The sequence below is a fragment of the Notechis scutatus genome, chromosome 3, assembly GCF_049901735.1.
Source record: "Notechis scutatus isolate UNSWTSFEM ecotype Mainland chromosome 3, rNotScu1.2, whole genome shotgun sequence".
Lineage (NCBI taxonomy): Eukaryota > Metazoa > Chordata > Lepidosauria > Squamata > Elapidae > Notechis > Notechis scutatus.
The window spans coordinates 33,372,301-33,384,803 of NC_142011.1; the positions used below are offsets into that span (position 1 = coordinate 33,372,301).

Below are 12,503 nucleotides of genomic sequence, written 5' to 3' on the forward strand. Positions count from 1 at the left end.
ATAAAGAAAAGATACATTCTTTAAGAATCAAGAATCATAACATGCAACACTTAATGATAGTCATAGGGTACAATTAACAATCATTAACAATCATACTAGGAAACAGTCAATATAAATAGTAAGGATACAAGCAACAAAGTTACAGTCCTACAGTCACAAGTGGGAGGGGATGGGTGATAAGGAGTGATGAGAAGATTAACAGTAATAGTAGTGCACACTTTGTAAATAGTTGAACAGTGTTGAGGGAATTATTTGTTTAGCCGAGTGATGGCTTTCGGGAAAAAACTGTTCTTGTGTCTAGTTATTCTGGTGTGCAATGCTCTATAGCATCATTTTGAGGGAAGGAGTTGAAACAGTTTATGTCCAGGATGTGAGGGGTCTGTAAATATTTTCACACCCCTCTTTTTGACTTGTGCAGTAAACAGGTCCTTGATGGAAGGCAGGTGGGTAGTAATTGTTTTTTTCTGCAGTCCTAATTATCCTCTGAAGTGCTGATTGTACAGGGATCCCATGTGATTCTGCCTAGCTTCACCTGCTGCTTCCTGTCTGTTAGGAAGCTTATGATCCACTTACAAGTGTGTCCAGGTACTACTAGTTGGTTTAATTTACTTAGAAGAGTGTCTGGAATGATGGTATTGAATGCTGAACTTAAGTCTACAAAGAGGACCCTTGCGTAGGTATTTGGAGATTCAAGGTGCTGTAGGATGTAATGCAGAGCCATATTAATAGCATCATCTGTCAATCTATTTGCTCGGTATGCAAACTGCATGGGATCTAACAGTGGATCCATGATAGTTTTCAGGTGGGACAGCACAAGCCTTTCAAAGATTTTCATAACTGCAGATGTTAGAGCAACTGGTCTGTAGTCATTCAGTTTCTTTTAAACAAGTGACCTAAAAACAACTTATAGTGATGTTTGATGCATTATTGTTTGCTTCTCTTGTTATTGTTAAAGAAAATGAAATATTAGGAGGAGGTTATATCATATATGGTTTTATAGACCATTCATGTTTTTGGGAGCAACAGTTAGATGCTAAAGTATGTGAAATGTGGAAAATAAATAATCAAAAGCTCTTGCAATGCTTTAAAATCTGCTGACCAGTGAATTACAGGCACTATTTTAGTCTTTCAAAAGGTTGGTAACATATGACAGTTCTCTAAGTTTGAGAACTCTCTAAGTTTGCCATTTGAAAAATGTTGTTCTGTTATTTCAGAAATGAACAATGCACGTCATGTCTGAATTCAGTCTGAATTAAGGATTCAAGCCTCTTGTGCTATGGAAGTCCTGTCATCCCCAGCCAACAATACAAGGGAGGTTGCTATCAAGGGATTTCAAACCATCTATACTCTGATAACAAACAGGCAGGCCCTGGCAAGTCAGCTTAGCACATATTCACTCTCTATTTCAATCATGCAATAATTAGCAGGAAAGTCCTTAGAAAGAACAACTACTTTCCTGTGTGTCAGATGTAAATTTCATTGTTTTTAGATAGCTCTATACAGCACCATCTTTTTCATCTTTTCAGTGTTTCTGTCTTTCATGATTCCTGTAGCTTTGTTTTGTTTTGTTTGTTTAAAAAAAAACCTAAACTTTATTGAGGTTCCTATTGAGAAAGAGCATTTAGAATCCAAGTAATGTGAAAGAAATGACAAAAGGAATTATTTGAATCAGCTTATGAAATTAACATTGAAATAATTGACAGGATTATTGGATATTAAAATTAATATTGAAATAATTGACATAGAATAAGATGAGGAGATGTGAAAATAAGTAGTTCTGATACCTTATAAGAATAGCAGATTCCGTTATCTGCGTAAAGAAAGAATATATGGCATTATCCATGCACAAGATGGAGTAATCAACAAGTGTGCAAGAACCTGAATGCTTTAAAATGTACTAAAAAGAGGGGGGGGGGGTCATAAAAAGTCCTGTTTGGTAATTAGTAATGCCAGTCTACTGATGGGAATTGTAATAAAAAACTAGATAGGAAAAGAAAGGAAATGGAGTATCTTGGATGATGAAATACAAACAGGAGCTCTACATAGCATAATGTTGTTGATTACCTCATTTATAGCTGCTAAATATAAATATCTATATAAAAATAAAAATAAAAATGTCTTCAGGCCAGGGAGAAGCAGCTTGTAACCTTTAAATGCCGTTCCCCATTCCCTTTTTGTGGCTCCTGAACCTCTAACAAAACACAAATTTTATCCGCATGATTTCCAAAATTTAATAAAATAGTTTCTTGCCACTTTGAATTGAGAAAGCTATAAGTTCCATAATAAATTCCAAAATAACTTAACTTAACACAATCCAGGGCTTTTAAAAAAAAAATATCTGAACCTTAGCTTGTATCATCTGCCACCCACTGTATCCTCCTCCCACAACACATACAGCGTTGCACAAAGACATCATCTCTGTTTAATAGATAGACAATTTATAGGGTTACACTCAGAAATAATTTTGCAGCTAATGCATCTTTTTGTTTCTGATGGCTTTTGAATATGTCTGTGATAAGAAGAAAGATTTTTTTAAAAAATCCCAATATTATTATAGGTCAAACATAACTCATCTCTGCCCCGCTCCCTTAAAAAATACCATTTGGAAGCACCCTAGAATACTCTGACTTCAGAAAAGTAAAAAAAAAAATGACAAAGAGGAATGACAGAGGAACTTGAGAGAAGCTGAATGATGGGGCGAAAATATATCTGCCTGTCACAATACTGATCTAAATTTAGGTGGCATAACAGCACCTAGGAGCAATGTACTTTTTCAGGTGAATAGAAAAAGGAAGTAGGCATCTCTATAAATTCAGCATCTATTTAACAGCTCATGGGGATGTGGATTTTTCAAAACATGCATAGCTGAGAGCTGGATTTTTCTGTCAATGGTGTCAACTCCAATATAATGTGCTTTATCTTCTGTAACATCCCATCCCAGGGAGCAGTAGCATAGCTTCTCCTTAATGATTCCTTAATCTTGGCCTGAAGCCATTTCTAAAAAAGTGATTAAGCTAACCTCAATCTCTAGCAACAAGGTCATCTAAAAAACAAATAAAGGTATATAGCAACTCCAGGATGGAGTTTTTGTAGCCAGTCCGAGAGTTAAAAAGCATTCAGTTACATTAGCCTAATTAAGATAATTGTTCCCAATGAATGATTGGAGCTGACAGGCTGCTGATGTCCCTAGAAAAACAAGCTACTGTGACTGAGTGACTTTTTACTACTGTTGCCTATGGAGAGCTGAACGAAACAGAATGAAAGGTGTCTGTCATGGGTTGTCACTTTCCTGACTAGATAGTCATGTCTAGAATTGGGAGCTGCTGTCTCACCTTGGATATTAATATTAGATATTGTGTGTATGAATATATGAGCATATGCATACATTTCCTGAGCATTCAGATCTATTGGTTCAAGAGCCTCATAATTCTCCAGGTGACTGAAAGACTCAAGACAGCTTTACCCAGTGATTAGGAACTGAATTCTAATTGAAAAGGTATAAGAGGTGGGAGCAGAGTTTGGAAAGTGTGTGCCAGTTTTATGCTGGGCAATGGTGTACAGACCAAATTTTTGCTCTTTTGCTACACACTGAACATGTACACATTTACTGTATAATACTTAATACAGTTAATGCATAATATGAAACAAATAGGCTTGCAATATGGAATATTTTGTATAAACATAGTCTTGAAGGTTAATTGCTATATATGATAGCTGTTTATGATGATATAAAGCAGGGGTGTCCAACTCAATTTCATTGAGGGCCACATCAGAGTTGTGTTTGACCTTGGAGGGCTGTGGGGTAGGCATGGCCATGGTAGGCACAGCATGGGACTCATGTCAGGGGCACCTGTGGTGGCCAAGTGCTAATACAGGACTTCCCTGAGACCCTCCCTTCGACTCATTATAAACTCCTTCCTTCCTTCCTTCCTTCCTTCCTTCCTTCCTTCCTTCCTTCCTTCCTTCCTTCCTTCCTTCCTTCCTTCCTTCCTTCCTTCCTTCCTTCCTAAACTAAGGAAATTTAGTGACCATGCAAAGTTACAATGGCACTGAAAAAAGTGGCTTCCTGTACAATGGACCCTCACAGTTAACAACTGACATGGTCATGAGATCAAAATTTGGCCGTATGGCAACTAGCATGTATTTACGACAGTTGCAGATTCCTGCGATCATGTGATCACCATTAATGACTTTCCCATCCAGCTTCTGAGAAGCAAAGTCAATGGGGGAAGTCAGATTTGCTTAGTAATGGTGTTATTCCTTTAACAACTGCAGTGATGTGCTTAACAACCATGGCAAAAAGGGGTCATGGAATTGGACACAACTCACTAGCAATCACCTTACTTAAGCACTGGAAAATCTGGTCTCAATTGTGGTCATAAGTCAAGGACTACCTATATATGAAGGGAGAATGGACGGGCTGAGAGGAAGTGTAAGACTGAGAAAGTCATGACTGAATGGAATTGATGAAATCCTGAAAAAGAGAAGTGAGACTTTAGAGATGATTGTCTCATTTCATGGCTTCCATTTCTTTGCTTATTTGTTTCGTATTCCGTCTCTGCATTCTACATCAGGAGTCTCCGACCTTGGCCACTTTAAGCCTGGCGGACTTCAACTCTCAGAACTGCCCAGCTAGCAAAGCTTCTGGGAGTTGAAGTCCACCAGGCTTAAAGTGGCCAAGGTTGGAGACCCCTGTTCTACATCACATAGCTTACCCTGAAAAAGGATAGAGTATATATATAATTTATGCCTCATTTCTCATATTAAGAAAATGCATTTTAACTCAGAAAGATCTGGCACAAAAAGCACGCTATGCTACCATCTGCGAATAATGTACATTTGATAGGTCCCAAGATGTGGCTCTTTTCTGCCATGATGCCTATCTTATGAGACATTCTGTGACCCTCTATAGGAAATGGCCAGGCTGAACCTGAGGGAAGGGCCAAACATATCATCAGTCATGAGTCCCTTTGTGCCCACAAGAGAACTAGTTCCAGCCCACCTTGAATTCCTTCTACTCTTATATCCTGCTAATTTCCCTTGACTGCTAGTAGTTCAAATTCTTGCAGAGAGCTCAAGCTTATAATAAATCGTTATACCTATTTGAACTGTCTGGATCTCCTGATTTTTATTTTATTTTTAGAATTTTCTTGGCACTTGACACCCTCTCCCTCCGAAAGTTAGCTCCATCTCTCTTAACGTTTAGGAAGTCCCTCAAGATCTGGTTATGTCACCAGGCCTGGGAATCCCAGAGAACTGAAGATATTTTAAGGGGGCTCCTCTATAGTGGTTGCTATGTTTACTCTCCATTTGTAGTTTTCATACAGTATTCTAATTTTTTAAAGTAATATTTTAATTTTTGATAATGATAACCCACATTATATTGTTTTTATAATGATTGTTATACTGTTGTTTTATTTGATCGTTGTACACCAGCCTGAGTCACATCTGGTAAAATAGGGGACCATATAAATTTGACAAACACATAAATAAATAAGAGCAGTCCAAATAGAATACATTCTAATTTAGTATGATGTTTGTAATATGAACGAAAAATAAGAAAAATAGCATGCTGGTTTCATTTTCGCTAGGAGATTGGCTTTCAAGAAATGCCAACTGCTGGTTTGTTTTGAGACATAGCAAGAACGTTGGCTAAACAATGGGACGCAAAGAGTAAATTATGACATTGAGATTATTATGGAAAGGCTGAGTCTCATACTTTCCAGTGTGTCTCCAATCCTTTAGGGAAAAGGCTGACATCTGGGAAGATAAATATTTTAGACTGCCTATTCATAATATTTCCTTCCATTCACACCCCCGCAGAGAGAGACACCTTCCATCTTTGCTTTAATCCCACAGTGATGATTGCTGACTGAATATTCTAAGTAAATAGATGTTATCAAGTAGAAAAAAATATGCCAATTTATATTCTGAATCTGCCCCCAGAATATATTTCTGATTCTGTTTGTTAAAGCATGTCCTAGAAAGCATGCCCTTGAGTACCTTAAAAATCTGAATTCTTTAGAAGTCATTGCATTAGACAAGAGCCAAAGAGATATGCCCTTTAACTCTACTCAATAGTGAAACATGATACCAGGGCCACCATTGTGTGTAGGCATAGTTTTTTATTATTATTATCATTATCATTATTATTATCATCTCTTTTATTCATTAAACATGAAACTCAATCAACTGAACATTTAAAATGTATCACGAATATCATTGACTAGCACTGATGGTTGATACAGCCAGCATCCTAGGTATCGTCCAAATATCTTCTTAAACTGTATGATGTTCCAAGTAGTGCAGTTTTTTGCAATTCTGCTGGTATTATTATTATTAATGGTTAATCTTTAGTGAGATTCACAGCCTTTGGGGCTGGTTGGTAGCTCAACAGCTCGAGTCTTAACCAAGGACCTAGGAACTGTTGAGGTACTGTCGGAGGATATAAGCTGTTCCAAGTAGGGTGATTTTTTGTAGAATCAGGGTATTCAAATCTGATCAATTCAGAATTTCCAAATAGCGAGCTAGCCCTTTAGGTATTGCTCCAAGGGCTCCAATTACAGCGAGCGCCTCCCCGCCGGACCCTCCGCTCATCCTGCCAGGGCCGCGCCAGAGCCGTGAGGGCTGGGCAGAGCTGGGAAAGTGAGCCGCGTGTGTGTGTGCGTGCCTCCTCCTGCCCCTCGTTCCCAAATCTCGCCCGGGCTGGCGGGCGCTAACCTCGCTCGTTTTCCCCGCGTCGGGCTACGAGTGGTGGCTGTTTCCGCTGCGAGCGGATCAGCCCCGCTGCTGCTGCTCCGCAGCCACCCGCCTGGCCTTTCTTTGAGGTGGAAGAGCTCGCTGGGCTGAAGGGAGCGGCGTGTCAGAGGCGCGCAGTGTAGGGAGGTCGGGGAGGAATGGAAGAGGCCCCGGGAAATTAGCCTCCCCACGTGGGGTTGGGCTGCCCTCTCGGGCAGGGGAGGCTTTGTAAAATAATTCGCTTTACCTTTGAAAGCAAAGGGAAGACGGGAGCGCCTGAAGCCAAGTGTCTCCTCAGGGCTCCGGTTGCAGGGAGGAGCCCTGACTGGCCGCACGTGGCTGCGCCAAACGCCGCGGCAGCAAGGGAGAAGGGAAAGCAACGGTGGCCCGAACCCGAAGGTCTCCTGAATAGCCAAGCTGTCGCCGCCCACCCACCCACCCGAGGATGCAAGGGTCAAATTAAGTCACCCCCGAAAAGATGTCCTAGCCGTTTTTTCGGGGGTCAAAAAAAAATAAGGCCCGGCCTTATTATGTGAGAAACACGGTATGTAATATCCAAACCTTGAATCACACTCAGAATCTGGTGACTAGTGCAGAGGTGTTACGTGAACATTCTGTCTGAAAGGCCCCTCAATCTAGGAGAGGGAGCAACTGGTGTACCAGATGAAGTTGTTCATTTTTGTTCAGTTTTGAGCCATTCAATTTTGTTAGGCTTGAGCTGGAGATGATTCCTTCTCATACAAAGCCACACAGGCTCCAGGCACTGGTCTAACTTGGCCATCCCACTGTAGAAATATATAACTGAGTATCATCAAACCAGCAGATAACTCCATCCAATGATTTATTGTAGAGGTTGAAAATTTGGGAGACAGAGTAGAATGACGCAGCACCCAAAAGGAGGGGCCTGGGGAGCTACCAACCCCTCAACCAATACCAACTGAAAACCAGTCTTGTAGAAAGGAAGATAAGCATTATAAAATGGTGCCCCCAATCCACATACCTACAAGGGCAATATGAACAAAAGCCTGATCCATCTACCCATTCCAGGCAGTGATTAACCCCTCAGTTGAAGTGCCCATCCTCAGGAAAAACCCCAAGCTCTCACTGAAAAGCCCCCTGAGTCCATCATTAATATGCACCACATTTTCTCATCTAACCATTTTAAGTGATTTTAATTAAAAATAAATATATAGGAAGATGGCATCCTGCAGAGCAAAATATCAGTTTCTAGCATCATTTTTATTTATAAAAATCTCTAGGGCTCACTTGTGTTTTATATGCATTCGTTTAAATAATATTTTATTTTAGAAATGTGTCCACTTAACCAGTAATTAGATCTCTGCCTTTTGGGCAATTTATTGGTAAATATATGTTTTGTAGTTAGCCACAAACACCATGGTAATTCATGAAGAAGATAGTTCTATACTGTAGTAACTACTTTCTGAGATTATTTATAATATACTTTCTCATTATCCTCTGCTGAGTAAGAAGGTAAATGGCAGGAAGAAACAATTATACCTTCTTTGGTTCTGTAGAAGAAGCATAGGAGATAAATGAAATCAATACAACAAAGATTCATGTGTTACTAATTTGATGTACACATAACAAAATAAACTAATTTGATTTCTTAATCCTGCTCTCTTGTTCTGATTATCTCTCTGTAGCATATAAAAAATAAATACATCTATTGGAACATGTAATGAAAGTATTGTTAATTTTATTTGGAAAATGTTCCAAATTATCTTTAAACACTAAAAGGTATTTCTGCAAACCTTCTCTCAAAAAAACATTTATCTTCATGGGAAGTTGTACTCATTCCCTTGTGCCTGACCTGCCAGTTTTCCTATAAAAACAAAGCAGGAAAAGAAACCTATACAACACAAGGGCCAGGAAGAGACCCTCTGTTGTGGACTGATGTTGTGGGTGTTACTTTTGCTTGCCTCCTGTCTCAGTTCTACAATCCTTCCAGGGCCCATGATGGTATAGGGCAGGCGTCCTCAAACTTGGCAACTTTAAGACTTGCAGACTTCAACACCCAGAATTCTCCAGCCAACTGACTGGAGAATTCTGGGAGTTGAAGTCCACAAGTCTTAAAGTTGTCAAGTTTGGAGACCTCTGGTATAGGGTCAGGGAGTAAATATATTGCTACTAATTCTACAATCCATGATTCATGGATTCAGTCCATGATTCATACCTCACCCCAACTCACAGTGATCTTATTGAGTCAATGCCATTCAGTCTTACAGCCTTTCACTGGAAATGCAAAAATAAAAGCAAAGAACATCTTTATTAAGTTGTATAAACAATAAAATTTTATCGAAGAGTTTTGAGCACTATTTCGTATGAATGCTAAATTATTATCAGCATCATAATGATGATTAGTACCATTATCCCACTGTATACTGCCGTATCTTCAAGAGGTGAAAAAGAAGCACAATTTGATGTTGGCAAAACAACTTGAAAATGACTAGTGCCATTTTTGTATTTGCTCCTAGAGTTGCCCACAGAAAATTTGGCTGTGAAGAATTAATATACCATAAAGCACTTTGTACAAGCAATCAACCAATGCAATTTATTACTCAAAGAACAATTAAAGCATAATATTTCTGTTCTGCAATCTACGCAGTCAGCATTCTGTTTTACAGCATCTTAGCAGCTTGGGTTTTCTTGAGGTTTGCCTTAGCAATAAATTATTCAGCATTTTAATTATTAATTGGTTAATGTTTGTTACAAATTCAGAAGATAAAAAGGGCTCAGTAAGTACAAAAATGCAGTTGGCTTCCTTGCGGAAACAAGAAGCAATATGTTTTTATGCAGTGTGGTCATTCACACACATACAGATCTTTAGCTGCAAAAAAGCCATCAAATACCTTAAATGCTTTTATTAAAATGGCATCATAAATCCTGAAAGCTTAGCATCTAATGTTAAAAAAGAATATATTCAAAAACCGTATGAAAAACCATCCAGAAACTGATTAATTAGTAGAATCACTTCAGTCTCTGACTACCACTACCTGTTTTAAAGCAGCTAATTTCCTTAGTCATAGTGGCTTTCCATGTTCTGATGCATTAATCAAACTAAGCATAACAGCTAATTGAATTGATCCTTTTTTGCAATAACCAAAGTATTCAAGGGAGCTTACTCTCAGGTGACTGTGCATTAGAATGTAGCTATGGCCTGCAATTGGAGCACACAGTGGTGGTTAATTAAATTAACTGTTTCCAGATATCTGGAGATATGGCTTGTGGAGTGTTGATGTGGCTGACTTCATCATGACATCCCCATGTCATATTAATCCACAGGTTGCTGTGGGGGATTTGTAAATCCAAGGCTTGCTGGAGGCTGTCTACCTTGGCTGCAATTTCATTTAATTATTGTAATATAAAAAGTAACATTTCTGCAGGCAGAAGGCAAGCCTCTTGGAAAGGGTTTAGTGATATAATTACTATGGGGGCATGCCAGGAGCTTGCTCCAGGAGGTTATCTCCCCATTCCAGGGGATGATTTGGGCAGAGCCTTTGGAGAGTTGAAGAAGTGAAATGTATTTGAATATATGAGTGCTGGGTGCTGCATTATTATAGTCTTTGGTGGTGAAAGGATTCCTGGGGCTGGGGCTCCATTACTCACATTTTAGTTGCTTCTGCGGTGCGGAAGTAAGAGTCGATTCTCATCTGTTTTATGTCTTGTTAGATTTCAAGTTAGGTTCCAGTAATGTTGCAGGGGGCTGATCTGGGTTCTTGTCCTTGGAAGTATTTTGGGGTGTCAGACTCAGCCAGAAGTAGTTGCCATCTTGGTTTCTCTATTTGTTGTTTCTGCCAAAGGCACTGAAATATAATTCCCCTCTAATATTCTTTTTCACCATTTTTCTTTTTAAAAAACATGAGAAGCATCTATTTTCAGTGAAACAGATGGCACAGGGGTGTTACTGGGACAGAAAGCCAAATGTGACACTGTGGGGAACTTACAATGGCCACTGAAAACTTAGAAAAGAATTGTCTTCTGTAAGAGAACTCTGAAACAGTATGCAAGATGAGAAAAAGAGAGTATCATATGGAATCCTGTATTTATTTACCTCAATGGACTTTCTTTTGAGTAAATATTCCCCCAACAAAGCATGTGTTTTAGAGGCAAAATTTCCTTATCTCGAAAAGCCTGAGAAAAACCTGTCTAGTGTGTTTAGAAAAGGGAATTTCAATATGACGATCAGCCGCATTTGTTCTGCTTCCTTCCTATCTCCACTCTATCTACTGATCCCATCTTATTTACATAGAAATACTAGGATCTGGTGATGGAAAATCATTAACATTAGAGCAAGATAGCCTAAAGACTGTGTGCCAAGCAATACCTGCAGTTGCTCCCCTACTACTCTCTCTCTCCCCCTTCTCTCCTCCCCACTCTCTCCTTCTCTCCCCTTCTCTCTGTCTCATCTCATATTTTTTAACTGCCCCTCTCCCTTCTAGAAGCAGGACCTTTGCCCATGTGTCATGCCCCTGGTGGAGACTGACTCTGAGGGAGATGAGAAACAGCTGACAGGGAGTGGAAGTGTGGCTCTGGAAGTTTTGAAGGAGGCTGGGGAAGGGCAGAGGCTGGCTGAACAGTCAGAGGAGGACCTAGGCCCATCCCCTATCCATCCTAGGGCACACAGGGAGGAGAGGATAAGGGAGAGACATGGTCTCCTCAGGAGGAGAGGGCCTTGATCCTCTTCATGGGCTGCGGGTGTGACAACTGAATAAGAGTTTGGACCTGCGTACTGGCAAACACTGGAAACAAATCGTGTAAATATCTCTAGTGTATAGTTCCACTCTGAGTTTGGCGTCCTTCCCAGTATGTGTTATCCGTGGACACCCCTCCAGCCCTTATCTTGCCTGGTTTGTGTTGCTTTTTTTCTTCTTCGTGTAACTGTATGGGAGTTTTTTTGTCTTCCGTCAAAGACATTCGGAGCTTGGAAGCAAACTGAAGGAATAAAAGGGGCTTCACCTGTTTTCTGTGACTGTGTTTGTTTTGTATCCCACCCTGGGTCATCACACCATGTACTTCCCTGTCATTTCTCCTCTCAGAACTCTAGACCATAACTCTGATTGGCAGAAACAATGTTAAGTCAGATAACATAATTACAGGGCTTCCCATTCAGACTTATCATATTTTGTAGTACAGTATAGTAATTGACTAAATACATTGACTAAATACATTGACTAAATAGCACCTTCATAAGACCAATATTTAAAATTATATATAACAGGTTTTTATAGATTTAAACAGAACAATACCTAGGTCTACCATATGATATATTTTGAAAGGCCTCAGCTAATGCTGATTTCTATAATCTTGAAATGAAGATAAAGTCAGCAACCTTAATTGCCAGTTTCCATTTTGCTTCTTTCTGCAACTGTCCCCCTCAAGCTCTTATTAATCATCTCATATAAATGTTTTTCCTTTTTTATGTGTGTTTCTACAGCAATTTAGAGACAGAGAAGTTGTGTGGTAAGTACTCAATAACTATTCTCGCTGTGGAATATATATTTCCTAACTTTCCTTGATATATTAGGGGGTGGGATGTTTTGCCCCCTTCTTAGATGTGATCTATTTTTCTTCCCAGAATAATCCCACATTGGACAAAAGCTTGTTCTTTCCTCCAGTATGGTGCCCTAGATATGTGCTTGGACCATTTCTGACAAAATTCCCAAAGTTATTCTAGACCAGGGCTGTCAAACTCATGGCCCCTGGGCCGATGCATCACATGCAGTGATTGTCACCTGAAGGTGTTC

The 12,503-nt window shown here is 39.6% G+C and overlaps 1 protein-coding gene across 2 annotated transcripts in view; it reads left to right on the forward strand.

Moving 5' to 3' along the window:
* NECAB3 (N-terminal EF-hand calcium binding protein 3) overlaps positions 1–12,503 on the forward strand; it is a 99,248-nt gene that overhangs the window by 48,762 nt on the left and 37,983 nt on the right. For both annotated transcript variants that reach the window (XM_026681685.2, XM_087959434.1), the window contains exon 4: positions 12,194–12,219. In XM_026681685.2, coding sequence (XP_026537470.1) covers positions 12,194–12,219 — 26 coding nt within the window. The remainder of the gene's footprint in view (positions 1–12,193; positions 12,220–12,503) is intronic.